The sequence below is a fragment of the Balaenoptera acutorostrata genome, chromosome 18 (assembly GCF_949987535.1).
Source record: "Balaenoptera acutorostrata chromosome 18, mBalAcu1.1, whole genome shotgun sequence".
Classification (NCBI taxonomy): Eukaryota; Metazoa; Chordata; class Mammalia; order Artiodactyla; family Balaenopteridae; genus Balaenoptera; species Balaenoptera acutorostrata.
In genome coordinates, this window is record NC_080081.1 from 64,304,084 (window position 1) to 64,330,068 (window position 25,985).

Sequence of the window (25,985 nt, forward strand, 5' to 3'; positions counted from 1 at the left end):
ATCAAGGTCTGGGGGAGAGGGACTATTGCTAGGCTGGTGTGAACAGAACATAGGAGCAAGGGAAATCTGCGGCTGTTGCTTGAGCTGATAACTGATCCTTTCAGCAGCGTATCAGAGGTGCTTCCAAGAACCTTCGTGGATTCCGCTGCCAGTAGACAGACTGTGCTGATCTCTTTGAAAGCTACAGTCCAAAGAGCCAGCCTGCTGGGGTTCAGATTCTGGCTCCTCCACCTAGGAATTGTGGAACCTTGAGCCAGTTACTTAACCTCTCTCTGCCCTCAGCTTTCTCCTTTGCAAGATGGGGATGACAATAATAGTACTCACCTCATAGGGTGGTTGTGAGGATTAAATGAGTCTATACACTTAAAGCCCACAGAACAGTGCCTGGCATAAGTAAACCCTCAGTACATTATTACTTCTTATGAAACACACTCCAAATGGTAAACTTAGAGTTTTATATGATAAAAATGTACATCTCCAGGTGTACTCAAGACCATATGTTCTTTGTACTCATCACAGTAGAGGCTCTGATGCTTTTAAATGCCTTAAGCAATTTGATTACCGTTCAGAACATCTGAAAGAGTACGGCACATGCCTCAATCTGATAATTATTTTTATTTTGAAGCTGAGGAAACGGAGCTTCAGAGGGTGCATGACTAGTTAGTGGCCTAGATTGCAGCTTGGGTCTCCAGCACGCCTCCTGCCTAGTGAAGTTGCCTTTCAAAGAGCTGTTTGGTCTGTAATTAATTCTTGCTTTCTGCTCAGACATTTTCTTTTGCTCGAAATGCTACCTTTGCTGTCTGACACCCCCAGCAATACAGGCTAAGACTAAAAGCAAACTAGCATTCTTCTGTGGCGATTGATGGCATTTTGAAACTCCCACTTTCCAGATCCACTTGAAAACAAGCCTTGTGCTTCTGTGTACTTTCTGTTAGAAAAAACTGGCAAGTTGGCTATTGACCATGGTCAACTGTCTTAAGAAACAAGAGTCTCTTAACAGAGGGACAGGCAGTGTTTTGTAAACCCAAACAGAAGGCTAAGATGAATGTTTTCCAATGGGTGTTGCATTAGTGCTGTCTCCCAGATTTGGCCTCTAAGCCAGTCTTTCAGATATAACCATAGCTGATGGATTATTTTCATTCAGAAGTTTGACCTGGCCTTAATGGATCTCCACGTCTGTGGCAGCTGTCACTGAGCTTCTGAAAACATAGGGTCATACCATGCTCTTTATCTTTGGGTGACCTCCAACTGATGCGTCACTGTGATTTCAGTGATAAACAATTTTCAGGTCTAGAGTTTATAAACAGGTGGATAGAAAGGAATAGGTAGAATCCATTTTTAAAGGGGACAGGCTTAAAGAATTTTAGATGGGGAAATCTTGCATAGAAGACAAGATGATCTATTGGTACTCTATTATCTTTGCGTTCAAGGTGGAGCTAGATAGCTCTAAATTACCATGGCATCTAATTCAATGGACTGGGAGTTAACAGATGAGGTCCATGGTGCAATGAGCTGATGTTTTACAGAAATACCAAGGTCAATTCTTATCCCAGGATTTCCCTGGAAAAGAGAATTTAGGAAGGTATCCATTTTATATAAATATAAAAATTGGTAAGTAGGCTGCTGACGGTGGTAAACTATCTTGAGTGCAGACCCCTTTATATTTAACCCCTATACGTATAATTATAATTAAAGTACAGTCAAGGGACCACACCTTACTTTCTGTTCATTATTGGCACAGATACTAAATAAATGTCATGTTTGAAAATGTGTTTACTATATGTGTCAGGCATGTGAATATATATAATCCTTGTATTATTCTGCTCATCTGTATCATGTGTCCACAAATTTTTCGTCCTAAAATTTGTGGATTCACCTTGCATGCTTCATTCTGGCAAAGCTGAGTGTCTTATTCAGAGGCAGCTGGATAAATTCTTAGGATGTGAGACCAATAAACAAAATTCCCAAGACAGGTACCCTACAGCTTGCTTCCTTCTACCTAAAAAAGCTGGGAGTACACATCCCTCCAGAGAACCATAGTCAGTATCTGAAATTGTTTGAACCTATTTATGCATACAGTTTTTTCAAGCTTTACAGCTTGTCTTTCACCAGCCATATTTCTAGTAAATAACCTTTTGGGGTTATTTGGAATGTATTTTAAGAACTATAAAAGTCTTCATACCTTGACTCAACCCCCTTTCCCCATCATGATAATTTTTCCAAGGAAATTAAATATCAAGCTGTATTTATAAATTTCTCATCACCATGTGCTTTGCAAAAGTGAACAATCAGGAACAATCATATAGCCAACAAAAGGGAAATGGTTTACTAAATTACAGTGCATCACTTTTTCTAAAATTATAGTTACAGAAACTATGTAGCAGCATTTTATGATGGAGTTTAGTGAAAAGAGCAGTTTAAAATTGTATCTCCATCGTTATGGCAACTGGGTACAAATTACGTCACCAGGACCAGAGGCTGGAGAGTAATGTGAAGTTTTAGGTGACTTTTCTTTCTGTTTGATTTCTGTTTTGATGGTGGACAGGGGTGGAAGTTGGGGTGATGGATGAGACCACAGAGCTGGGCAGAGGCCATCAGTCATAGAAAGAGGGGTGTACTGTTGTGCACTGTCGAGCTTGAACTTCATCCACAGAGGGACATGATCAGATTTGTGCCTTGCAAAGATTGGCTGCTGTATGAGGAAGGAATTGGAGCAGGGCGAGAGTGACAGGCAGGCCTGACCTGGGCGGTGCCTTTCATCATGAGAAATATGGAGAGATTCATGGCAGTGGCATCCGTTATTCTAGCACCTGCCCTAAAATACCCCCTTAAAATACTTTAAGATTCTTGGAATATGTTTCAAATGTAAATTTCATTCTATGTAGGTATCCATCTGTATGCAGATCTTTAAAACGTATGCATATGCGAAACCCATATGCCTCAAGAGTATTTGGAAGATCCTAGCTGAAAATACTGACAGAATTTTAATAATAAAATCAATACGATTGCACATTCTTACTGAATGTTTTATTGGAATTGTCATGCAATTTCTTTGAAGCCTGGCCATCTTAAGATGATCATATTATAATGGAATTGTTCTGCTGTTGCATCTACCACAGTGGATGTTGGTTGAGTATTCATTGCATATCTGTACAGTTACATTTCTAAGTATTGTCCGAAAGTTTATTTATGTCCTGCCTGGTTCCAGAAAGAATTTAATGCACCAACACTAGGGTTACAAATCCTGCATTTCAGAATGTTCTGGATCCCTGACTCTCCTCTCTCATTTTCTCTCCCACCCTCTCCTCTCCCTTTTCCCTTAGCCAGCATGTCTCCAGGCTCTATCCAATCCATTCTCCCTTCTAACTCCTTCCTTACCACCGCTCTACCTGCCTAGTTCAAGCCTCACCTCCTGGTCTCCTTACAGATACTATCACTTTAGTTTCCTAATCAATGATATAAAAATTTGGACGAGATCTCAGTGGATGCAGTTTGTAGTATATAAAGGGATATGCAAATGTTAGTAGTTGTTATTCTTTCCAGTTTTGAAATTCAGTGACTCTGTGACAACTAAAGTATTTCATTTGAAAAGAGAAAATCACATGCTGTTTTTCTTCCATTTTGTTCCTCTACCAATAAGTCAGTGCATCATTTTGTGTGGGAGATGTAGGTGGTTTGAATTAGTGAGAGGCATGCTTTTTGTGACTTTTTAAAAAAAGTTTTGTATATATCTTTTTAATGTGGTAAGAAACTCAATGGAGTAAAAATTGGATGATTCAAGAAAGGCAGCATGAGACTAAGTAAATAAAAGGAGTGTATATCTATAAAATTAAACATAATTAACCACTTTATTTGCATAACTATGTCCCCTAACTACCACCTTGGTAGAATAAACTCCTGCATGCCTGAGAGCTTAATTTCCTGCCAAGAATGACTTGGGGACACTGGGGAGGAAACCAATAGCTTCTATACCATGTACGTTGCCAGAGAGGGACGGTTTAAGAGCCACACAAGTAGAGCAGAAGCTTAGCAGAGATTAAGCAGACAAGTTCTTGGCCACATTCCCATTCTCACAGAGGCCGAGTGCCAGCAGCTGATTTTTCAGCATACAAACTGATGGGTTATTTCACCCTGGCCCTAACCCTGCCTTTTCCCTTTCCAGATCATAGCCCACATCCTGTTCCTCTAATATCTAGCAGGATTTCTTCCCAGATGGAACTGAAATCAACCATCATTGTGCTTGTGTGTTATCTGATGGTCAGCCAGGCCTTGAATGTGGAAGCCCTCCCAGCCAGGGTACCCTCTCACTCACCAGGGTCCACCTCGCCTCTGCTTACATCAGCAAAGAAACATTTCCCTGAGGGGTGGTGCTGACATTTCAAGGGTTTAACCTTTTGCAGTGGTTTAACCTTTTGTGGGAGTCATGAACCCCTTTGAGAGTCTACTGAAAACTGTGAGCGTTCTCCCCGGGAAAATAAGCTTCCATTCAAAAATTTGCCAGTAAATTTAGATGGTTTGGGACCCATCTGGTCTCCCATCTGGGAGATTCACAGAGCCCATATGAAGGACCCCGGATTTCTAGAATGCCTTTAAAGTTGTGCTTTCAAATCCAGACATAACTTGATTCTGCACAAAACAGTCCGAAGCATGACAGTTTTTAAGTTGTGGCATTTCTCTACCAGTTAAATGCTACTTACCACTGACTGTTTAAAATTCTACTTTGAAGAGATCACTTGGACAGAGAAAAATAATGTCTAATCCTACTAATACTAAGGTTTTGTGTTTCAGGTCTGACTACAGCCACATGTCCTCCACCAGCAGTAAGTATGGCTTAAATGTCCTTCAGCTTTGTCTTCCGACTCCCCCTGGGGGTCAGTCCCATCTCTGTATGTAGAGAAGGCCGTCCATGTAACCCTTGCTTTAATAGAAAGAATCTCCGAAGGTATCCTGGCCAAAGGGTGTGATACAGGATTCTCTGGGGAGTGGAGAGAAGTGGAGGCTTTTCCTGGAGAATGTGATTGTACCTTGATTTGAGGGCTAGACGTGCCACTACTTTCCCTGTGGAAATTCAGCCTGGAAGAACTAGCCCAGGCTTTACTAACCCGCATGCTTGGAAAATACCTTCTCTGATGAAGCTGAGGTAACTCATTCATTCAACAAACATGTATCAAATACCTGCTGTCCGTGGGCTCACAGCTCAGAGTGCATTCATTGGGTCATGAGGTGGCCCCAGTTCCTCTGTTGGGCAGATTTCCTCCTGTGTATTTCTGTACCTTCAGGCAGATACCACAGCTGATGATTTATATATATGGTAAAAAAAAAAAAAAAAAAAAAAAAATGTGTTTATATACATACTCTGAGCATAGAAAAAGGTGCTTGTATTGAATATTAAATTACAAGTAAATCTATTTATGGGAAATTAGGCGTTATATCTAGGAACACTTTACAATGATGAAGATCACTACAGAGCCATTCAGACTAAACACTTATTTTAAAATAACAAAAAAATTTTCTTACAATAAAAGCCCTGATTTTTTGAGTCGGTAAACACTGAATTGTTTTGGCCTATCTCACTCTCCTGATAAGCTCTCAATTCTAAATAGTTCCCAAATGGAAAGACACTTAATTGGATTATTCTCTTTATTGATGTTATGGCTTAGTTTTTCCTTTGCAATGAGAGACTGTGCGGAAAGCTGTATATCTGGGATGGTTATTTAGTGTCAAATTATATTTAGTTAGTATAACTGCAGCGAGCAATTTCTGATCATTTCAGCCAACTGGAGACCCAGCATTGCCCCTTAGTTATTAAGAACCATTAGTAATAATGAAAATAATGCTCCAGTGATTTGCATTCCCTCCCTGATGCTTCTGCGTTCCTAAAATCAGAGAATGCTCTCTTGAACTCTCTCTCTCTCTGCTGCCATTTTCAGTTTTGCCCAGAGGCTACATTTCTTTAAGAATGATTTTTATAAAATACTTGCCCGAAGCCTTTGCTCAATTTGTAGCTCCCAAAGCAGTCCTCTGGGTCACAACAAAGCGCCTCTCTCGTCAGCGAAATGGGTAATTTGGTTTGGGATGTTTTTCTCTCCATTATTTTAATTGCGATCTCTGAGTTGGAATTTCTCTTAGTGCAACTGGGATCAATAGCCTTTTATTGCTGTTCCTTTTCTCTTTAAATTTTTGGCGAGTCCTGCCTCATTCTTCAGTGTTGGGGCCTCTTGGTGAGTGAGGGTGTATGTGCGTTTCATATTTCAGTTAGGAAATGTATTTGACTACCAATAATAGAGGAAAAAATGACTTAAATAAGGGTTTGTTTTCCTCTAATTGAAAAAAAAAAAAAAAAGTCCAGAGGAGGCAGTGCGGGTGTGCTACACAGTCCTCAGATTTTGGCTTCCATCCTCAGGGTTGCCTCAAAGTTACAGAATGGCTGCCTCTGCCACAGCCATCACATCCTTGTTCTGGGCAGGAAGAAGAGCTGAGGGGATACTGGTGGGCCCCTGACTGTCTTTGCTCTCTCTGTTGCCTGAACTGCCTTTCCTGCCAGCCAGGAGCATCAATCCTGGCCGCACCCATACACAGGAGAAGGCCCCTTATGCATTCAGTTAAAGGTAACAGAGTGGACCCTTTCTGAAAAGAAAAAAAGAATATTAAATCTAGAGTCTTAAATCTATCCTTTAACACACAGGTTCAACAGTGCTGCAATAATAAAAAGTATTTTCCAAGTAGATGTTAAAAATAGCATTTCCCCACAAGCCAGATAATCACTCAGAGGCCTGAGTAGAAAGAAGTTTCCTATTTCTCCTGAATGGTGCAGTTCCAGGGTCACTCTCCCTGTCACAGCCAACTTGGTGCCAGCACCTTCTGTGTGACCACGGGCCCAGAGGGCTGACCAGGCGGTCCCAGTTCCCACATTTTGGTCCTGGAAGCAGCTCCCGCGCCTCATTGTCATTCTCCTGCGATCTGTCAGCCTCTCGCCACTGAATGGCTTGTTTCTGAATGACTCCTGACTCCTGATTGGGATTTGAGCATTGGTTACCATTCTCTTTTAGGAAATGGACTTTTCTGTGTGTGTAAGTGGTTCTTCCCACACATTCACCGGATGCCCCTTTACCTGTCTGTTCCTGAGTTCACAGAGGCCCGAGTGCTTCCTTGGGGAGAGCTGGGGTTAGACTCTGTCCACAGTTGGTTTCTGTCGTTACCGGGATTGTCAGCAGAGCTTCCTGCAAGAACACCACTCTATTTAGTTGCCGGTTTTCTTCTTGGAATGCAGGGGCTGCTTCTTCACGCTGCCTGCCCCTGATGGCAGAAGAAGAAAGGTCATCCCTAAGACAAAGTACCAGATCAGTGGTGTGGGGTTCAGGTGTCCTAGGCCCCAGTCCTGGTTCCACCGTACATTAGGTGTGTGCTCTCGGGCAAGTCATTTACCCTCTGTGAGCCTCAGTTTCCCCCTCTTTGGAATGAGGAAGTTGGGCTGAATGACCTCTAAGGACCTCTCCAGGAGCTCTGGGATGCTCAGATGTGACTGTCTTAGAAACTCCTCTCAAAAGAGAGGAGAAGGGAGGGAGGAAAGCAGTGAAGAATCAAGGACACTGTATCTTTTTCCTTGGTCCCAGAATAAGAGTCCAGAGGATGGGCGTCCTCTCTGGTGGCCCGTAGCATTAACCCTGAAGTAAGGGCTGTTCAGAATCAATTTGAGCTTCTGTATTGTGAGCTGCCCATAAGTCGGTGGCGGTAGAGACCTTGTGGTGAGGGGCAGCTGCTGCTTTTTATCCCCCCTCCCCTCAAATAAGTGGAAGGGGGGGGCCATGAGATCATTGGGCTTCCTGCTTCTCCTCGACCTCTTGGGTTAAAGAATCGCATTTCTGTTGACTGTGTCCCGCGTCACTTTCAATTCAGGGGAGTGGCTGAGGGGGCTTCTTTAATGGATGTTTTGGTTTTATGTGGATGAATTTTTTCTAATTGCGACTTGTCCGTTTGTATTTTTTAGATTGATGGGCAGAAAGGCTTTTTCTTTGTGTTTTCTGCAAAACTAAACCCACTCTTAGCACTCAGGAGATCTCAGTAAAGCCTAATACTTCCTTAGGAAGCTGAATTTAATTTATACTCTCAGAATTTTAGGTTGTTTTTTCCAGCAACCTGGTTCGAAGATCATCAAGCCACTGTGTACAATTTGCATTCTTAAGCGATTTAAATAGAAAGGGGGAATTTTATAAACAGAATAAAAGAAAAACAATAATTATGCTGGGGAAAAACATCAACTGTGCTACGTAATGCTAATGAAATTCTCACGTGTGATTGAATATTTCCTTTCAAATAAAGATCGTGATGATACTTGGAGAATTCCTCTTAGAAGATGCTGGGAGCTGAAAAAATGATATTTTCAGGACAGTATACCATTTCTTGCGGGTCTCTAGCCCCAGGATAATGCCAGTAGGAGGCAGTCAAAGAATTAACTAGTTTTCTCTGTTTGAGACTCTTCTCCGAGAGCCTCTTCTCTAGTTGCCCTACTAATTGTGCCCTAAGACTGTTCCTTCTTGAACCTCAAGTAGAGTCGTTAACTCTTCACCTGGCCCTTATAAACTGCCAGTCACGGCAGGACTGCCTTGCAGTTTTGTGCCCCTTCAGGCTTTTCAGAGCACACGTGATAAAAGGTCAGTTGAAATGATAGAGGGGGCTCTTGGCAATGCCCTGAGGAATCCTCTGTGTCTGAAATTATGGAGAAATGGCCATGAGCAGCGTGTTTTGCTCATTTGAGCCCAGGAGCGTGTAGCAAGCTGTAGAAAAAAGGTGCATGTCGTGGGTGGGTGGGCGGGAGTCACTGAATCTATCTTCACCTCCCTCCTCCAGGCCTCAGATTCCTGCCCTACTATTTCTTCCCTAACTTTCTTTCCCTGACTTCCTGCTCTGTCCTTCCAGTGACTCAGGTAGCTTCCCTGTTTCCTGCCTACGCTCTCCCTGCTGGCCCCGAGCTTCTACAGGCTATTGGTCCCGTGGACTTCTGTCCCCTCAGCTTTCCTGGGGCTGCCATGTCTATGACCTGCCCTTGAGGGCAGCCTTACAGAGGTCCAGCTGGTGCCGGGGCCTCTGGACACACTCTGGTGTCCAGGAAAAAGGGCCAGGTGGATTGCAGGTGATTTTTAAATAGGAAAATTGGGGTGTTTCGGTTAATTGCAAGGCACTGTAGCTGGTCTGGAGCTACCATGGGGCTTGTCAAGTCTGCCTCGCTGCTCTGACAGGATGACATACCATCCCTTCCTGAGGTTGCCTTTTCTCACGCGCGCATCTTTCTAAATGCTGTCTTTTTCCCTTTCATTTCTCAGTGGTGTTATCATTTCCTTGCTGTTTCAGGATACCGAAGCATCATACGTTTTGATTTTGTCTCTGGCCACATCTGTGGGTCCCGTCAGCGTGCAGGGAAAGATAACCCATTGTGATTTAATTAATAAACAATGTAAGGAGCTTTCAAAGCAGCAACACCTTGAAAAGATACGATTGCGCACTGTCAAACTCACGAGTGACGGGGGACATTTGAATGTATACGATTGCGCACTGTCGTCAGTGACGGGGGACATTTGAACATATATGATCTGTGTCTCCGTATCCAAGAGCTCAATTCAGGCTTGGGATATGAAATATTCGTTATTTTCTTTCTGTTTTTGTTAGAGGAGACGATAACTTATTGACAGAATTTGCTCATTTTAGAGCCAGTTTTTATCACATACATCCAAAAAAGGAAGATCAGTATCTTGGAAGAGGTGGTGTGAGCCAATTTCACTGTGATCCATTTGTAAATGTCATAGTTTTCATTTTTTTCTTCTGTGTACAATACTTTTCTCCATTATGATTTTCAGAACACATAGCTTTCAGAATCTTATTCCACAAGATCTAGGCAGAACTCAAATCTATTCATTAATCCTTATGAAGAACAATTTCAGCCAGTGAAGTGGCTTAATTTTGTGATCAGTATGGAGTTGGCAATATGCACAGGTTTGCCAAAAAACTAAAAAATCCACCTATTCTATCCCCAGCCTCACACTCTTATTGCAGTAAAAGCACCAAAAGAAAAGCCACCGATTTTCTCTAATTTAGAATATCGCCTTTCAGACAAAGTTATAGATGGTAATACAATCATCAGAGACCAACCTGCCAGGTATTTTAAGTATCTCAGTTCACGTCCATCACTACTTTCGTTGATTTTCTACTTTCTCTGATTCCAAAGGGCTTATCACTACTAGTGATACTGTTTGATGTACAGTGTCACTAGTGTTAATAACTGTTGTAAACCCAACAGTTGACATAAAACAAATCAATGCATCGGAAACGTGTATATATTTTCAATGGAGGACAGTCAGGGTTTTGTGTGCCAGGAGGTCTTGAGTGTGCAACTTCCAGCAAATGAACCCCAAACAAGAACTACTCTCATTTTTATTCTGGTTGAGACCCTATTCTGTCCCAACAGTCATGTCCACGTGCAGAGCTGTTCTCATGGAGGTTCAGAGTGAGCTCCTGCACGGCTGGAATGACTCCACAGCCCTAGACGGGCTCTCCGTGAGTGGCCTTGTGCTGGACGATTGTATCGCTGGTGACACAGTCCTTCCTGATGTGTGGGCATGACTGCAGAGACCAATCAGAAACCATTAAGATGTGCACATGGGACAGATCAATCTGATTTTCTTGTCTGGTCTGTCCTGCTTTGTGGCTCTGCCTTCCAAAGTGACTGTGAGATTAAAGCTTTTACTCAGAAGTACCTATCGCGTTTTCTACCATGGGGCATCTGGGCCACTGACAGCTCCAGCTCCTGTAGCTATGTGGGAAAGAGCCCTTAAGGCTTCCTCTGTCCTCCTGGGAATGCACTGGCCTCACTCCAGTTAGGAACTGGCTCTCCTGCCTATGGAGAAGGGCCCGGTGCTTGTGGCTCTTCCATGCCCCCAGGCATCGAGGCTTTCTGGGACAACTGTGGCTTCGTGCTTGAGACACTTCTTATGTTCCTGGACCTTTCTCTTAGGGCTGGAGCCATTTAACATGTAGCTTGTAGGTAACGCTAATAAAAAGGCCACAGTCCTGGAAGTGTCATTTTTGGCAGGTATGGATCTTGCAGCCACTCAGGTGGGGGCTTAGCGGAAGCTGAGAGCCACAGAACTCCAGCTGGTGCAGGTTGGGGTATTTGCTCCTTCCACATTTTGTCAGCTGCCCAGACAGGATATTCTTGGCCTGGCAGAGCACATAAAATCACCAGACTGGAAAACTTGCTACTCAGAGTGTGGTCCACAGACCACAGCATCACCCTGAAACTTGTTAGAAATGCAGAATCCCAGGCCCCACCCCTGACTTCCTGAGTCATGTGAGTTGTTTGTACGGAAATTTTACAGAGCACTGATCTAGCCCATCTCCCCAGTAAATAAGATTGCTCTTAAATCATCCATGATTGATGTGATTTATCCAAGTTTCTTACTTTCAGAGGCTAATTTTTAATGGTATAATCTGTAGGTTCTAGGATTTGTATAACGTCTAGATAAAATTATTCACTTAAGTTATTTTATTGATAATTTAAAAGAAAATTGTGTTCCTCCTCTAAGAGTAGTTTATTTTAAAACATGGGACTTGTTCTTTATAAGGCAAGCTAGAGGTATTTGTTTGTTTGGGGTTTTTTTGAGAAGGAGGTGGCAGCCTTATCTACATGATCATGAAATTAGCAAACGATACCTGAGATGAATGAAACTACTGGAGGTGAAAGAGTGGGTGCACTTAGAATGTTATTTGATGGTATGGGGTCTATATATTCAGAGTCCTCTGAGTGGGAATCTGGAAAACTAGACAGTATTACTGTTTGACAGTTGATAAGAAAAAAGCAATAACCAAAGATATTCATCAGGAAATCAAAGGCTGAGGACAATATCCCACACAGACAACTCCCCTGATGCTCTGTTACACAAACATCCATTTCTGAAAAAATGATTGTGTAGTCCTTCTGGCTTCAAAGATAAGTTTTAATTCTGTGATTTCAATTACATATAGGGTGTCAATTTCTAGCCAGGATATGAAAGAAAAATGGAGGCAGGCTTCTCATGATCACATTTTCTCTGAGAGGCTGAAGTGACACTTCAGGGACATCTGGCCTACCAGGGTTGTCAGGACCCCTGTCCCACGAGAGGGAACAAAAGTGATAAGCTGCTGCTACGCATTCTCCTGACATGCCAGCTGCTTTTCCCAGTTTTAAAATAATTATATCCAAATAATACATAGTCATTGTAGAAAAATCAGAAAATACAGATTAGCAAAAAGAAGAAAACTCAGAATGCAGCCATCCAGAAACAAGTTGTAATTTGGTGTCTGCCTTTATAGATATTTTTCTGAGCATCTATATTCCTATATATGTGTATATTATTACCAAAAATTATATTGGATAGTTTTATAGTCTAATTTTCTCACTAAGCATATTGTGAAGTTCTTTATATACCAGTAAACTTACTTCTATAATAGTTTGACTGTCTGTACAGGATTCCATTGTATTTCTTTCTGCACCATACTTTATTCACCAGTGCCCTATTGTTGGTCCTATAGGTTCTATTCACTTTTTCACTATTATAATCAGCATTTTATACTACATCTTTGTGCATATCCTTCATTATTTCCTTAGTATAAATTCCTACGAGTGGAATTGCCAAGGTAAAAAGCATACTTACTTTTTAAAGCTTCTGATCCCTATTGCCAGGTCATTCTCCAAAGGTACCATTTTACTCTCCCATAGGCATGAATGAGAGTGCCAGCGTCTTATAAAAATTGGGATTTTTATAAACAAAAACTGTATGGATGGATACACACACAATAACAATGGGCACAAGTGCTCTGAAGAGCAGATCGCAAACAGGGAGACTCTCAGCTTTTGGAGACCCACAAGCTGAAGTCTTTTCTGTGGCTCTCGTTAAAAGTATAGTATTGATTACATGCCCGCTGCAACCTCAGGCAGCAATAACGGTGCCTCCAAACCATCAGTGCACTGCACAGGCTTCATGGAAAGTATTTCCCTTCCAGTAGACAATTTCTGTCTTTATTCAACATCAGTATTGTTGCCATTAACCTTTGAGAGGAAAACAAGTTGGAAGTATTCAGGGAAGGTTGTGCAAAAAGCCAGGTCATATCCACTAAACGTTAACAATATTCAGAATTGACTAGGAAAGCGAAGAGGATCCCGTCAGTCCTCCCTCCTTTCTTCTTTGTAAACCTTCTCTCCTTCATCCTCATTTGTTAAACTTTTAAACTTTGTACGACACACTGGTTATGGAAGGGAAGGAACATTCCATTTGCTCTCACCCTTTTATTTTTTATTTTTTTATTTTTTTTTTTGCTCCCTTTTATTTTTAATCTCACCCTGACATCTTCTGACATTATTATTGGTACCAAAAGGTACTGATGCTGAGCTGTGCAACCAGTGCCTGGAAGACTTATCTTTCCTTCTTTGTAACAAGAATAGTTGTGAGAAGTCTTTCCTTTGTCTATTGCGGGGAGAATTGGGCTTCCTCTGTGAGCCCATCTTTAATATTTCATTGCCTCAGGCTTGAACATAGGCTAAAATGTGTGGGTCACAGACAATCTAGACTCAGAAGCTGGAGGTCCTTCTATGAGCTGGCATGTTTAGAGGCTCACCATCAGTTGGATTATAATGCTTTCTGCTGTCTATTGAGAACTCTGTAAGAACCTCCTGTTTCAGTGAGTATGAATTTTCACAGTCACCTGCTCAGGTATAAAAGTGGAACTGTTGTGTTTCTCTATAATCGAGCTGAACTTAGCTCTTGAGCCACCACACTCACCCCCTGGCACGTGAAGGCACAGGTCTCCTCTGCTCTGGAGCACCCACCCCTGCAGGGCTCCGGCCAGGAGTTCAGTACATGACCCTCAGAAACCTTCTGGCATCCAGGCTTTGGTCAGGTCTCTTCCAGTCTTCTTCCTCCCACCAGAAGCCCAAACCGGACATCTGCTGAGGCGGAAAAGCCGCCCCTGCAGCATCACATGTTCTTCTGCAGTCTGATTCACGGGGTAAACGCCCTGCCCTAGGTTTTTAGCCTTTCTCAGCTCAGAAAGCCTCTTCTGTCTCCGAAACCTCAGTCCTTGCAATAGAGAAGAGCCTTGCCCTTCCAGACTGTTTCCTCTGCTGTGATCTGAAAACAGTCTAAATTCAGAAACTTGATGAATGGTGGGTCCATCTGCCCCCACCTGCCCTGAAGCAATGAACAGCCCAGACTCTGCAGGTGGAGGGCCACAGGCAAAAAGAAAATTGTGGGAGAGGGAAACTTCGGTTATTATCTGTGAAATTCATCCCCTACATCATTCAGAACCTACCATCTCCCATTTTGAGTTTTTCTTATATTTCTCACGTGTGAGCATCTTGCTTTCTCAGTTAGGTTGTGATCTCTGGAATGGACCCTGTCTCCTCCTGCTTTGCAGTCCTTGGGGCCATTAGCAGGAGTAAGCACTTCAGAGCTAGGGGGAGCCCCAAACTGGGAGTTGGGAGATGTCTGTTCTCTTCTAGACCTGCTGTTGACTAACGGGTCGACTTGGTTGAGTCGTCTGACCTCATCTGTAACATGAGGGGCTGGACTAAATGCCTCCCCCATCTTTAATTTTCTAGTCATGCCCAGGAAGCTTGTTCTTCAAATGGGATGTAAGGTACCTATTTTTCTGAGGAAACTTGGAAACAAGGACCAGGGATACGTCAGCATCCTATTCAAGTTAGCAAAGCATTTGAATATTTCACTGAATTTTAGGCCAAAAAAACAAAACAAAAAGAGTCCACAGCCTCCGTTTCCCACATTGCTGGTTTGATCATGAGCAAAAGCAGTGCCACATTTTATCACTGATTTTTCAACGCCCATCCATGATATATTTTATAAGCATGTCCATAGTGTTTTTCCTGGAACACTTGTAAAGCTAATCACGGTTCATCTCATTTCTCAACATCCTGCCAGACAAATCCCTTTTTAAAATAAATCTCAGTTACTGTAATTGCGAGGATTCGCCCCGCTAGCTCTAGTGTAAGGCCGAGCAGCCTTGATGAGCAAATCCTTGGGATGGGCTTGCTTAGCATCCTCTTCTTTTGTCTGTTTGGCTCTGATAGATGTACCTTCTTAAAACAAGATGAATATTCCAATCCTGTTGTTTGCAAGCCCTGCTGCCTCATCTCCAAATCGACAGAATTTCACTGAGGTCCTGGCACTCTCAGGGTGACTGTGGCACCGATGGAAATGGCAAGATACAATGTGGTTTAGCAAGAATGGCAGTTACTGAGTAGAAGAACGGAGTCTGTGTAACATACTAGAGTTGCCATACTAGAGTCTCTCTTTTTTTTAATTTATTTTTTTATTGAAATATAGTTGATTTACAATGGCCAGTAGGCACATGGAAAGATGCTCAACATCACTAATTATTAGAGAAATGCAAATTAAAAACTATCATGAGGTACCACCTCACACCGGTCAGAATGACCATCATCAAAAAGTCTACAAACAGTAAATGCTGGAGAGGGTGTGGAGAAAAGGGAACCCTCCTGCACTGTTGGTGGGAATGTAAATTGGTGCAGCCACTATGGAAAACAGTGTGGAGGTTCCTCAGAAAACTAAAAACAGAATTACCATATGATTCAGCAATCCCACTCCTGGGCATTTACCCAGACAAAACTATAATTCAAAAAGATACATGCACCCCTATGTTCATAGCAGCACTATTCACAATAGCCAAAACATGGAAACATCCTAAATGTCCATCGACAGAGGAATGGACAAAGAAGATGTGGTACATATATACAGTGGAATACTACTCAGCTGTAAAAAAGAAAGAATGCCATTTGCAGCAACATGGATGGACCTAGAGATTATCATACTAAGTGAAGTAAGTCAGAAAGAGAAAGACAGATACCATACGATATCACTTATATGTGGAATCTAAAATAAGACACAAATGACCCTATCTACAAAACAGAAACAGACTCACAGACATAGAAATCAGACGTGTGGTTGACCAGGGGGAGGGGAGTTGGGGAGGGAAGGGCTGGGAGTTTGGGATTAGCAGATGTAAACTATTACATATAGGATGGATAAACAACAAGGTCCTACTGTATAGCACAGGGAACTATATTCAGTATCCTGGGATAAACCATAATGGAAAAGAATATTTTTAAAAATGTCTATATGTGTATAACTGAGTCACTTTGTCATACAGCAGAGATTGGCACAAATAGAGTCTCTTCAGTCATCTGAACCATATAACTTTTATACACAAGGGGTCTTGTGTACATTGTTAAGCATTGGAGACTGGTGTGCGTCAGACCTGTCTTACCTTCTCATAAAATTGCAAAATCATTATAGTCCTCAGGACTTAGATAACTATGCCAGATATATTTGTGTTTGTAGCTGAATTAAACCTTCTCAGACTAATTACGTATCAACTTCCCAGTCCTCTTCCAGAATCAATGGCAACCAGTGTCAGAATTTAAAGTGACTTTGTTATTCCTCTCTGGTTGGTGTCTGGCCTTTCCTTCCCCCTCCTCTTCCCATCTGCAGGTTTGTTCCACAACGAAGCTTAGAAATACATTTAAAGTCAAGTTGATGTCACATTTCCAAGTGGAAAAACACGCAGGGTGTCTAAAGCATCTGCCTTACTTTCTATATCATTTCTTTCTTAATAGTTTTAGAGTGAGCTCAAGAATAAGCCTCTCACATCCAGATTCCTGACATTGTTTCTGTAATAGGTGATGAAGATTGAGAGAGCAGTCAAATAACTACAGGGATAGCAAAGCCATACTTCTTACAAAATCTTGAGAGGGCCTAAGGATCAGAAAGATGCCATAGTGTTCTCCTCTGTCAAAGGAAGATACAGTTTTTGGCTTAGTCTCTTCAGCCTATATTCCATTCTTCAATTACAGGAAAGTTCTGTGAATTCAGGCTGAAGGAGGAGATGCATTTTATCTACATTATGGACGCATTTTGGATCCCCTATATTAAATACTCTGCATATCACCTCATTGCCACCAGATTGCCACTATTCCCAACGCTGCGTCTCATTTTGACTGCAGTCTGGGGCTGGCACTGGGACCAGCCTTGCCCCTCTCATAGCTCAAAGTTACAAGCCAACCAAAGGCCTTGTCGAAATCATAAAATTACTAAGAATTGAGAATGTCTGAGACTTTAAGTGTTGTCAGGGACAAAGGGGATTGCTTCAATTTTTTAATTAGTTCAGAGGTTCCAAGAACTGGCTTTAAAAAAAAACTGTGAAAAAAAAACAAAAACAAAAAAACTGAAGGCAGGTTATTCATTACATTCCGGATGAATAGACTCTCCCAGGAAGGAATTTGGAAGCCCCTTTCTGGGAGCTTTTATTTCAGGCATTCTGGGAAGACCAAGCGGCTTGATGTGGGGAGGTTGGCCCCCTGTGCCACTTTAACGTAGCAGGTTTTGTATTCCTTGTCATCCTGGAGCTTCTTTCCCTCCTGCTTTCTGACCTAATCTTTCTTCACAGCATCAGCCTATGCCCTGGGCATGTCTTTCTTAACATACCTGGTCCACTGTCTCCTGTGGGTTTTCTGCCACTTGGTCACATGTGTCTGGTTGACAGACCACACATCCAAGCCCCTGAACTGTTGGGTGCTGCAGAGTGGGGCTTTAGAAATGCAAATCAGGAGTTTATTCAGCCTCCTGCATTTGAGGTTAGAAGGACTAAAGCTAAGCCCCAGGGCCAGATTCCCTAAACCATGCAGCCTGCAGCAGCTAGAGGTGCCCTTGTTCAGACTCTTTTGGCCTCCTGGGTGTGTCTGGGGCCCCGTGGTTCTTATGGCGCTGAAACGGTCCAGGGCAGTTTATTCAGGTGATGGTAAGGTTACTGCCTTGGAAACCCCTTGTTGTACCCACATTGAACATGGGTTTGTTCAGTGAAGTGTCTATTGCATTTAGGTACCTGACTTCATCTTATATATTTGTCTTATTGTCTATCTCCCACCACTAGATTATAAGTTGTATGAAGGCAGAGACTGTTTTAGTCACCACTGTATCCTACAGTGCCTGGCAGATAGTAGGTGCTCAATAAACATTCCTTGGTTAAGTAAGTGATTGCCACTGAATTGCAAACTGTCAGTGATAAGTGGTGGATAAAATGACAGGAGACGTCAATCATTGCCCAGAAATTCTAGAAAGGGGTATCTGAGCTTGTCATATCCTGAGACTTGGCCAGGCATTCCCTTTGGAATGAGCGATCTGGACCTTCAATTAGAGACGTACCTACTATTGGGAAGTGAGTGTCTTGGGGACACATCAGTTTGCCGGTTCTGGGAGGAGGGCAGTCTGGCAGGCACTGGACAGCAGGGGACAGTGCGGGCAAGAGAGTGGCAGTGAGGGGTCCCACTGGCAGTGAGGCAGCATTGAGATAGCCGAGTGGGAGGACCAGGACATCTGTCAACAAGCAGAAGGACCTCAGTCCCCTCCCTGTCCTCCACCAGACTTAGGATGTCCGCGTGGGTCAAGGATTGTCAGAAACTGTCCAGGTGTACTGGTCAGTCCATCTGCGGCAGAATCACCCACCCACATTTCCTGATGGAGCCCAGCCACAGTTTCAGAGCCCAACCAGGCAGGCTGAGGTTCAGGGCAGGATGATTATAAGGATGGTGGACTCAAGAGGCAAGAAAAAGCACATGGTGAGGCGCATAGACGCGCCGTCCTTCTCCAGCCGAATGGCCTTTGGCGGGTCAGTTAACATTTCACCTGCAAGATGGGGAGAAAGAATACACCTTTAGCATGGTGGTGTTTTAAAGATTAAATGAGATAATATATATACTAAAGCTTTTAGGACAGTGTCTGACAAATAATAACATAATACATGGTTGTTATTGTCTAAGTTATTTTCTGTTATGCTTACGAAAAAAAAGGGATATACTGGGGAAAATGGAACAAATCCTCAGGTTAATAATACACTTTCTGCCTCATAGAAGGCCTGAACTGGTGCAGTGCTTTACTGCAGTTGTTTGTGTTTTACATTATCCAGGGAAAATCTACTTGTAAATGATCACATGGGAAAGAATCTTCCTTGTCCTCTTGGGAAGCATAAGCTAGTTGGAAAGCTCTGTGAACAGCTCCCATCTCTCTCCAGCCCTGGGGAGATTCCCCCATTGGCCGGTTTGCATCTGTGTCCTGCCCTAGCTGAACAGGTGCTCTCTGAGGGCCTTTGAGAGGCCGTGTAATAGATATGATAAAGGCATATCCTACAGTCGCAGCGTCTCTGCTCCTCCAGGGAGGCGGAGAGGCTTTTCATGTCAATTAATTATTCACATTTTCTCTTCTTCCCCTCAAACACTTGGCGTCCTGTCTAGCTCCACGGAGGCAGGTTTGCTCTGGGCGTGCGTAACCCCAGCACCCGATGACGATGACGGCGGGGAGCTGCATTCTGTGCCCCTTTGAGCCTGTTTATTTCAGGGTCACATGCAGTGGGCACATGCTGGCGACGGCCAGAGCGTACTAATGCCACCACTCATTGCCCCGACTCTTCTCAGGGGCAGGATATTAGCCGCTTACGTCTCTGTGGTTCGCACGGTGAAGAGGGAGCTCTGGGGTCGGGTCTTCATCCTTCTTGCTTGCTTGATCAGGTCTGTATCCCGGGTGAGCCGTGCTTGGTCGAGTGCCTTTCAGCCCCCTCCCTGCTCCGAAGCTGGGCATCTTGCCCTTTTGCAAAGCTGTAAACATCCACTCGGCTGTGCAGGCTTCTGCATGGCTTTCGTTACTGCTCCCTGGGAAACCTTTGTGCCGCCGACAGAGGTGGCCAGCTGAGCGCCCTGACAGCCCTGTCTCGGAGACTGACTTACCCCAGGCCTCTTCTCACCCAGGCCTCTCACACCCCTCTGCTTTCCCTTGTCGCTCTTCTGCTTTTCTGTCACTGTTGTGCCCACCTGCAGTGCTGCCCTGCACTTCCCCTTGAGGGCAGCGCTCACCCGCAAAGACCTGGGCATGTGCCCTCAGGGAGGCGGTTTCTGGGATAGTCTTCCTCGGAGACCCAGGGCTGGAAGAAAGAGATGTAAAGGGGTGTCCACGACAGGAAGCTATGGATTGGTGGCCGAGAAGCCAGCCGATCAGAAGCAGGCAGGAGAGCAGGAGAGAGAGGTGAAGTAGCAGAAGCGTGGCCAGAGATGGCTGGAGGGTGACAGCTGCTCCTTCGGCTGGGAAACAAGTACTTCTGTGCAGAGCCGCGGGGGAACTGTGCACACAGACCTCACGCCATAGCCAAGTGCCTGCGCACTCACTCCCTCTGTGCCCTCGGCAGGTTCCTTCACCTCTTTGTGCCTCAATATCCTGCTCTCTAAAGTGAGGACAAGGGGAGCAACCCTCCCCCCACCCCCGACTTCTGGGGTTGTTGTGAGGATTCCATGAGCTCGTACCTGTAGAACACTGGCCCACAGTGAATGTCATCCGTGTGTCACCCAGCAACATCACCCCATGTCCATGGCCACGCACACCCTGAGTGTGGGGTTAGGATCTTAATGGGACCGGCTGATGCGCTGACAGCTTCTTTTCCCAAACACTCTTTCTACTCCACATGTCCTTTTTTTCCCCTCGTAGAAATCATCGGTAATTTTCTCAAGTGAATGTCTTCATCCCCAGATTATTCAAAGCCTTTCTACACCTTCCATTTATAGTGAGCATTCACAAGTGTTAGTAAAATCACGTCTCCACTGGTGGGCGATCAGGGCACCATAGAAAAGTGAAATATCCATTGTAGGCGACTGCGGTATCTCCTCCTGCCACCACTGGAGCTACTGACTGGCAGGAAATGTCATTGGTTTGTGTTTTCACTACTCTTGCTTCAACGTCACTTCTGCTGATAGTGGTGCTTGTGTTCAGTGAAACAGAAAGTAGCCAGGTGAGCTGAAAGAGCAAGCAAAGAAAAGGACCAGAATAATCTATGAATTCCAATCGTTTTTTAAGCCACCAAGATGAATTTTCACTGGTTCAAATCAAAACAGGGCACACACGAGATAACTGTATGAAAGCAGGAATGTGGCCGAAAGGTAACTGGTCCACCCTTAAGTTCAGCACATCACCTCAGCAACACACAGGTCCAGTTGCCAACAGGACATCCCTCCTGGAAGTCAGTCGAGCATCACAGGCCAGCATGGCCAAAGCGGGTCTCCTTATCTTTCCCCACAAACCTGCCCTTCTTCCTCTGTTTTCTGTCTCAGCTAAGCATCAGCATCAGATGAGTTGCTCAAGCCAGAAACATCAAGATCAATTCCTCTCCTGCTTTCCTTGCTCCTACCTCCAGGCCTGTGGGCTCCACATGCTTCCTAAATAGCCTGTGAGACTAGCCCTCTTCTGTACACCCACTGAAAGTGTCGCTGTGTGTTTTGAGCCAACACCAAGCAGTGGCTCAAAACAGCAGTCATTTATCATTTCCCATGTGTCTTGGGTCAGCTGTTCCAGACCAAGATCTGCTGGGTGTCTTTGAGTGTCTTGAGCCTGGCTGATGGAGGCTTGGCTCAGCTAGGCTGGCTCGGGTCCACGTCGCCCTCATACTCCTTTCTGGCCCCAGTGGGCTGGCCTGAGCATGTTCTTCTCATGGACACGTTAGAAGCACAAGAAACAAGCCAAAACACGTGCCACTATTTCTGTTGGCCAAAGCTGGGCGTATGGTCTCATTTGAAGTCAAAGGGTGGGGAAATGCACTACAGCCATTTAGTGGAAGGAACTACAAAGCCACATGGCAGAGAGCAAGGTGACAGGGTAAGATAAAGAACCAGGGCCAATAATGCAATCTCCCACGTCCTTGTTATCCTGACCTAGACTCTTCACTCATCTTCTAACTTCTTGCTTTGCCTAGAGCCAACCGCCCCTGACTTGATCCCAGCATCCCTTTATTAAAAATTTCCACTGCCCCTTATCACTGCCAAATTGAGCTGAAGCCCTGTACAGCTTGGCTCCAATCCAGTTTTCCTGCTGTATCTGTTGCCATGTTTCAGAATTACTCACCACCCCTTTCCAAATGTGCTTGTTTTTCGCACAGTTCTGTGCCTTCATAAACAGTCTTCCCTCTTCCTGCTGCAGTGATCTCCCTCATATTTGAGGTTATTGTAAGTGAGATATCATCGACCCTTCAAGACCCAATTCACCTGGAGCATCTTCCAGAAAGCCCTCTCAGAAGCCCCCTGGAGAAAAAATTGCTCCTTCCTTTGTGATGTGGTAGTAAACTGAATTTGCATCATGCTCATACTTACCTCATAGCAATTCGAGAATACATGCTCAGCCAGAGAGAGAAAGAGAGGCAGAGCTTGAATAATTCCACCCACCATTCTACTCCGTGATTGTGGGAGTACTGAGACTTGACTTTGCTGTTACCTTAGTCATCCTTTGGTTTCAGAATCCTCTTCAGCTCCCAAAAGCCTCTTGTAGCATAAAAGGCACAGCCTACTGAGCGGGGGTCTAGTGTTTTAACGATGCAAGACTCTTCTTTTACAACAGCCAGGCAGCAAGCCTTTATTTCATCTGCTGTTCAACCAAAGGAACATCTATCTGGACGTGTGGTCTTGTTGCAAATCAGGACCTTCCAGTTCTATACTGGAAATTCAAGGGACTATCAGTGGTAATAGTGTCTATAGTAAATGTTTATGTCATGGTGACTTTAGAATCTCCCCTCCACCTAAGATGCTACTCTATCATATTTCCTATAGACTTACATCAGATTGAATTTTAATCTTTATGTCGATTTTAATCTTTATGTCGGTGTTTCCCAGCTAAGTCATGAAGTTCTCTTTTGTGGCTTATGGTTCTTTATGGCTGCTGCCTGTGGCTCTGCAGGTCATACACTGTACAACTCTAAGGGGACACTAGTCACGCCAGAGTCTATGTAAATGGACTCCCCCGTAGTCATGGTGCCAGCTTCCTTGTCTCCCAGTGCCTGGTACATACTGATTGCTCAAGAAATGTGTGGGTGAATGAGTGAAGGAGAAAGAAGGCAACAAGAAACTGAGCTAACTGTTCCCAAGTGAGATATTTAACAGTCAGGGTTCGAATGAAAATTCAGACAGGTTTTGCTCCAGCAAAATGAAGACCATGTTATCATAGGTGCCTGTGATGAAATGTACCTGTAAACCCACTTGGAATGTCTTGTTTAACTACAAAAAAATCACCTTTCCTCCTGCAAACTGATCAAGGTGATGGCTCCTAAAAGCACATCATGCTTCTCAAACGTTACCGACCCCATGATCGCCCTATGCCTGATACCCTAGCGGACATCGTGAGGCATGTGTGTGGAGACAGGTCTAGATTCTAGATGAATCTTGCCCTCCAAGTCACAACAGACTCAAAGTTTCCTTGATTTCCCTTGGATGGTCATACAACTTAAATAAATGCAAGAGGAGCCATCATGAACAAGAACAAGCCTTTTATCAGGTTACTTGATGAAACACGCTGAATATTTTTAAAGTAGAAATATGCCAATGTGGCTGGCAAACCGTTCACCCCATGGGAGAAGGTTGCCAAGGTAAATGGTCACCTTCACACTTGGAATTCGCTGTTCTGCCAGAGGACACGGGGAGGGGAAGTGACCCAATCAGGATGTGTGGGCTTCTGGGTGGATGTGGCCTGAGGAGGGGCCCAAAAGGCAGCAGGACACGGGCAGTGATGGTCCGACCATGCGTCACCCCACCCCTAACCACAGCCCCTGGAAGCTCTGACAGCAACCACACGGTGCTCACCCCCCTCCCCGCTGGGTCGTTCTTCCCTGCGTCTCGAGCAGCAAGATGGTCACCACCCGACCACCCTACCATCAGGACACAGTTGGCAGGATGCCTCACCAGCCAGGGCTTGATGTGTCAATTAGAGTACGTGCCTGGTGAAGAAAGGATTCCATAAATGTTAAATGAATGGGCAAACCGATGAATAAACCAATGAAATAAGCAAACCAAAGAAGTGCAATGATAGAGGGACCATTCGTGGGGGAAGGCACTGCAGTTACCTAAGGAAATTCTCAATGGTGTACACTTAGTGCTACAGCATCTTCCCTAATGGCCCTGTTATCCTTTCCAAACCCATGGAGACTTGACTCTGTGCTATTCAATAGAAAATACACTCAACCTGATGAAGCACCGCACCAAGGTTGTCCTGACAGCGCCCAGCTTGGGAACCAGTGTGAGTAATAGTTCTTGAGTCTGGGGCTGCTAGGGTGCTGCAACAGTAGTATTTGCACGTGAACTTGGGATCAGAATTTCAAAACAATCAAGGAGTCCGTTCAGTTAAAATTTAGCTTCTCTTCCTGCCCGAGGCCTTGCATGTTATCACGGGACCCCTCAATGAAATAGTCACCATTTGTTTCTTGGGTTTTGTTTTGTGCTGCTAGGTGAGCTCTCCGTGGAGGAAGCGCAGGACCCTTTCTTGGTCAGCATCCACATAATCGCAGACCCAGGGGAATCCCGACCCCTGCAGGAGGCCATCGACAAGGTCTTGGCTTGGATCCACCCAGACCTCCAGCTGTTCAGGGTCTCTGAAAGGAGGGCGTCCCGGCGGCGGAGGAAGGCCCCCAAGGTGGCGCAGCCAGCCCTGGCGGTGGTCCTCTTCCTGCAGGAGGAGTATGGCGAGGAGCAGATCCTGCAGCTGCACCGCACGCTGCAGCGGCCGCCCTGGCGCCATCACCACACGGAGCGCGTGCCTAGCAGGTTTCTGCCCTACCTGCCCTGCAGCCAGGAGTTCTTCACTCTGGCCCCTGGGACACCGCTGTGGGCCATCCGGCCTGTGCACTACGGCAAGGAAATCGTGCGCTTCACCATCTACTGTCGCCATGACAACTACGCCGACATCCTCAAGTTCTACGAGCTGATACTCAGGCGGAGCCCCAGCCAGAGGAAAACGGACTTCTGCATCTTCCCCATTTTCTCCAGTCTGGATGTGGACATCCAGTTCTCCCTGAAGAGACTGCCCTGTGACCAGACCCCGGTCCCCACTGATTCCTCCGTGCTGGAGTTCCGAGTCAAGGACATTGGCGAGCTGGTGCCTCTCTTGCCCAACCCCTGCAGGCCCATCAGTGAGGGACGCTGGCAGACGGAGGACCACGATGGGAACAAGATCCTTCTGCAGGTACCCTGGGGGAAGTCTGTCTGTCTGTGTCTATCTCCACTTGGGGAGAACAGAGAAACAAGTGAATTGGTTCTGCCAGAAACCCTGTTTAGTACCTGTTACAAAACAATGAGTTAAGAAAAAAGAGAGATCAGTGACCCTCTGTCTGGCTCGTAGACCAAGTCAAGGTGTCCATACTCTAATTAAACAGTTTTCACTTAGCTGCCGTGGCCACGTGCCCCAGGCAAGCAATGGCCGGTTCCTCTAGCGCCTCTTCTCCCACCTGTTTGAGCATCCACTGAATGCTTGTGGCTCCCGGGGATTTAGAATGAGCTGATATCCCAGGGAATTTGGTATTAAAGATTCCTTAATCTACTCCCTCACAAGTAGGGAGTTTTTACCAATGAATTCTTCACTCCCACAAAGGAACTTCAGGAAAACCCATCTATGACAATTGTAAAATATGTTGACATTCAATAGAGAAGATACCTGTTTTCTTCATCGCTCTGGTGCCTCCCCCACCCCCCCCCCTTCTATCCTTCCACCCTTCTGCTACCGGGCAATAGGTGGTTCAAATTCAGTGATCATTGGAAATGACTTTCTTGGTGTTTTAAGGAGTACGTGATGCCTTTGGAGCTTCTTTCATTCAACTTAGGAAGGGGGAGTGAATACATGGAAGGAAATGGTTGCAGTAGACTGTTCTGTTGCTTCCGTGGTTAATGTCTTGGCTCAATTACTGGACCCATTTCTCCTCCCATCCTTCCAGCGATCGTCCCAAACTCTTTAGACGTCATTAGTTGTACTCTAGAATTCAAAGTTCAGCATACAGATTTAAGAAGGTCCTATACCTACCCTACCTGATAAATGCTTTCAAGACCCAGGCTTTCTAGAATTAACAGGTAAATCTGTTCC

The 25,985-nt window shown here is 44.7% G+C and overlaps 1 protein-coding gene across 1 annotated transcript in view; it reads left to right on the forward strand.

The window, feature by feature from the left end:
* The window catches only part of FAM124A (family with sequence similarity 124 member A), a 104,031-nt gene that overhangs the window by 3,642 nt on the left and 74,404 nt on the right, over positions 1-25,985 (forward strand). The window contains exons 2-3 of the mRNA XM_007193716.2: positions 4,789-4,820; positions 24,361-25,094. Of these exons, the coding sequence (XP_007193778.2) occupies positions 4,789-4,820; positions 24,361-25,094 (766 nt within the window). The remainder of the gene's footprint in view (positions 1-4,788; positions 4,821-24,360; positions 25,095-25,985) is intronic.